This window comes from Myotis myotis, unplaced genomic scaffold (genome assembly GCF_014108235.1).
Source record: "Myotis myotis isolate mMyoMyo1 unplaced genomic scaffold, mMyoMyo1.p scaffold_m19_p_10, whole genome shotgun sequence".
In the NCBI taxonomy this organism is placed as follows: domain Eukaryota; kingdom Metazoa; phylum Chordata; class Mammalia; order Chiroptera; family Vespertilionidae; genus Myotis; species Myotis myotis.
Window position 1 is genome coordinate 42,862,947 of NW_023416314.1, and position 3,090 is coordinate 42,866,036.

A 3,090-nucleotide genomic window follows, 5' to 3' on the forward strand; every position below is an offset into this window, starting at 1 on the left:
CTCTGTCCGTTCAGGGATCAGCATTGAATTCAGAAAATGAGAGCCACCCATAGGATAGTCTTCAGCAGCAATAAAAATAAGAAACTGTGCCACTTTCTTCAGACAGACGTGTGGTAGAGGCACCAAAGAACAGAGTACATGGTGGCAGCTCCTAAAGGACACAAAATTTGAGGCACTTCTGGAAGGACACCAAGAAAGCTGCTTCATCTCTCCCTGCTCTATTCTCTATGCCTCTGAATTTTCTAGCTACAAACATTCAGTTTCCCTTCATGCCCTCGTATCCATGCAGAAAGAGCTCTAATCATCCCCTCTTCTCCCACAAGTTCCCCTTTTCTCAGTGCCCACAAAGAATCAGACTCAGGCAGCAGCTGGAGATTGGATGTAATTGCATCTCAAGACAAGCATTTGCAGAGCTCACATGGGGCCCCATCATTGTGCAGTGGCAGGGATGGTTGGGTCACGCAAAGCACCCCCACCCTGTTTGTGGCCCTCTTTCTTCCTCATTGACTCTGGAATGATATTGTCTCCGCAGTAAAGAGCATAATAGTAAATTCAGTTCATAGTGCGGCTGCATTCAAGAATGGGGGAGTTGGACAGGGAATATGGGGAAAGGGGCACAGAGGAAAAGATACGGTCTGAACTTGGGCTCCTATGACTGCCTCAGCTTCTCTACCGCAGCATCCACATCACCTCCCGTGGCAATGAGGGCCTGGAGGTTGGCTTCGGGATTCAGAAAGCCCATGGCCCGCAGTTGCTCTAGCTGCACCCGGAAGTGAGTCTCGGGCTGCAGCTGCTGGGAATTGGTACCGGCTAGGGCTTGCAGTATCTGGAGGAAGGGACCGGAATGTAGGCCTAGCTCCACAGAACCCTGTTCTGGGGAAACCTCAGGAGCTGGGGCTGGTGGGGGAGCCTCAGGCATAAGGGTGTCCTCTCCAGGCTCTGCCTCTCCTGCCATATTTCCCAGCCCTGCTAGGCAAGGCATGAACCAGAGTAGGAGGTGAGGTGCCTCAGTCGCTAGGACCTGCAGACCCTGCTCAATCTGAAGCAGGGCACGCATGGCACGAGGGTTTGCCATGGCTGCCTGAAGATGCAGCAGCAAGGGCAGCTGCCGGCGTATCTCATCCTGTAATTGTGGGGCCTGATTCACGCTATCTGGTCGCAGAGATCTTGGATAAGCTAGTGGTGGCAGCCAGGAATGATCAGGGATTCCAGAGGTAGCTACCATTGGGGATGATGGTGAAGGACCAAATGGGGCCCTGTTGGCAGCAGCCCCCAGCCCTGAGATAAGATCAGGCATGCTGGTGCTGTGACCAGTGGAGCCATTCCCTGAACGATCTTGGCTTCCATTTTGTCTAGGACTACTGTTTGTGGGGTATCTCAAGAATGCTGGGCAAGAGGATTTGCCTTTGATTGCTACTGACTCCTTGGGGCGTGGATGGCCTGACTCAGGTTTCTGGGATGAAGTCGGTGGAACTCGAGATGAGGTTGGGGGAACTTGGTTTCCCGGTGGCGGTGCCTCTTGGCTTGGACTGAGGGTGGATGCAGTCCCCTGCAGGTAGGTTCCCAGGGACAGCGGGGTCTCATGTAATTGCTGGAGGTAGTCATAGAGCCCTAAACTACCCAGAATATTAGGAGCCCTATTTCTAATTTCAGATATGTCCTGGTCCCCAGGCCACCTGCCCTGCCTGCTACCTGAGCTTCCATTTGTGGAAGCCCAGGGGTTGGGAAGAGGGTCACAGTTCTCCATCCTCGAAGGTTGGCTGTTGTTAGTGGTAGCATTAGCAGTAGTGGTAGCAGCAAAGGGATTGCCACCAAACTGCTCCTGTACTGCATTAAGCATTGGGTCCATAATATCTGTGTACATAGTCCGAAGCACATTGTAGCCACCGGGGATGCTCTCCAGGTTACTGAGCGCCCGGTCCTGGCTACGCATCATCTCTTGCATCATGGCAGGGTTGCGTAGAAACTCCAGTGTCTGCCGCATGATTTCGGGATTGTTGAGAATATGGCCGATCTCAGGGTTGTGCTGGATCAGCTGCTGCATATGGGGGTTGTCATGAACCAGCTGACGCACCAGGCCTGTGTTGGACAGCAGACCCTGGATGAAAGGCTCATCAATGATCTGAGCCACAAACTCGGGCACAGATACATTCTGCCACATCAGTGAGCTTGGCTGGTCGGGGAAACTACCAGAAGTCAGGCCCAGCCCACTGAGGCCTGTGAGGACACCTAAGCTAAAGGTGGACGGCCCTTCTGTTGGGAAAATGGAGCTTGGCTGAGGGAGCAACCCAGGGGCTGGACCAGGGACTGAAGCATCTGGAGACTCAGTGCCCACGGTCCGGCGCTGCATCTTGATGACCAGGTGGACAGTGAGGCCGTCTCTCACTCCACACTGTGCCAGTGAGTCAGGATCCTTGAGGATTTTGCCGGCAAAGATTAAGACCAGCTGATCAGGGTGAGCCTTAAAGCGCTGAGATATCTCTTTCTTCAGCTGCTGGATGGTGCAAGTGTCTATGACGGAGAAATCCTCCTTGTCCTTGGGTGTCTTCACTGTCACTTTGATGAGGTGGGGATTCTGGACTGGTGCTGGACAGCCCTGTGGCAGGGCCTCTCCGCTTTTGGCCATGGTGGGCAGCAGAAGGCCCAGGTCTGTGGGGACACAGCTGGGGGATGGGAATGGGAGACCAAGATCATCTTTTGGAGCAGTGGAAAAAGTAGGAAAGGGAGCAAAAAGAGGACCTGGAATGTCAAGATGGGAAAAAACTGGAGGGTCCACATAGAAGGGTCAATGAGGTCTCTGGGGTAAGATGCTTTGGGAGGGTTATGGGTTTGAGAGATGTTGGTATCAGGGAAGGAACACCTGAAGTCATGGGAAAGAGTGCTACAATGGATGAGTAAATGGGCAAGGAAAAAGGATCCAATTTGGGGAATACATACCAATCAGCTGTGACCCCGTCCTTCCTCTTATACAGGGCTCCAAGCCGCCCTCATCTTGCTGAACAGCCACCCCTGAAGCTTTCTGGGCTGGAACCCACTCTATCAGGTCACCTCTGTGACCTCACCACTGACATCACAGCCTCATAAAGTGAA

At 53.1% G+C, this 3,090-nt stretch overlaps 1 protein-coding gene across 1 annotated transcript; it reads right to left on the reverse strand.

Moving 5' to 3' along the window:
• Positions 1-649: 649 nt before the first annotated feature.
• On the reverse strand, positions 650-2,626 carry UBQLN3 (ubiquilin 3). The gene has a single exon (XM_036322529.1). It carries the CDS (start codon positions 2,624-2,626, stop codon positions 650-652), a length of 1,977 nt encoding a protein of 658 aa, XP_036178422.1.
• Between the last annotated feature and the right edge of the window lie 464 nt (positions 2,627-3,090).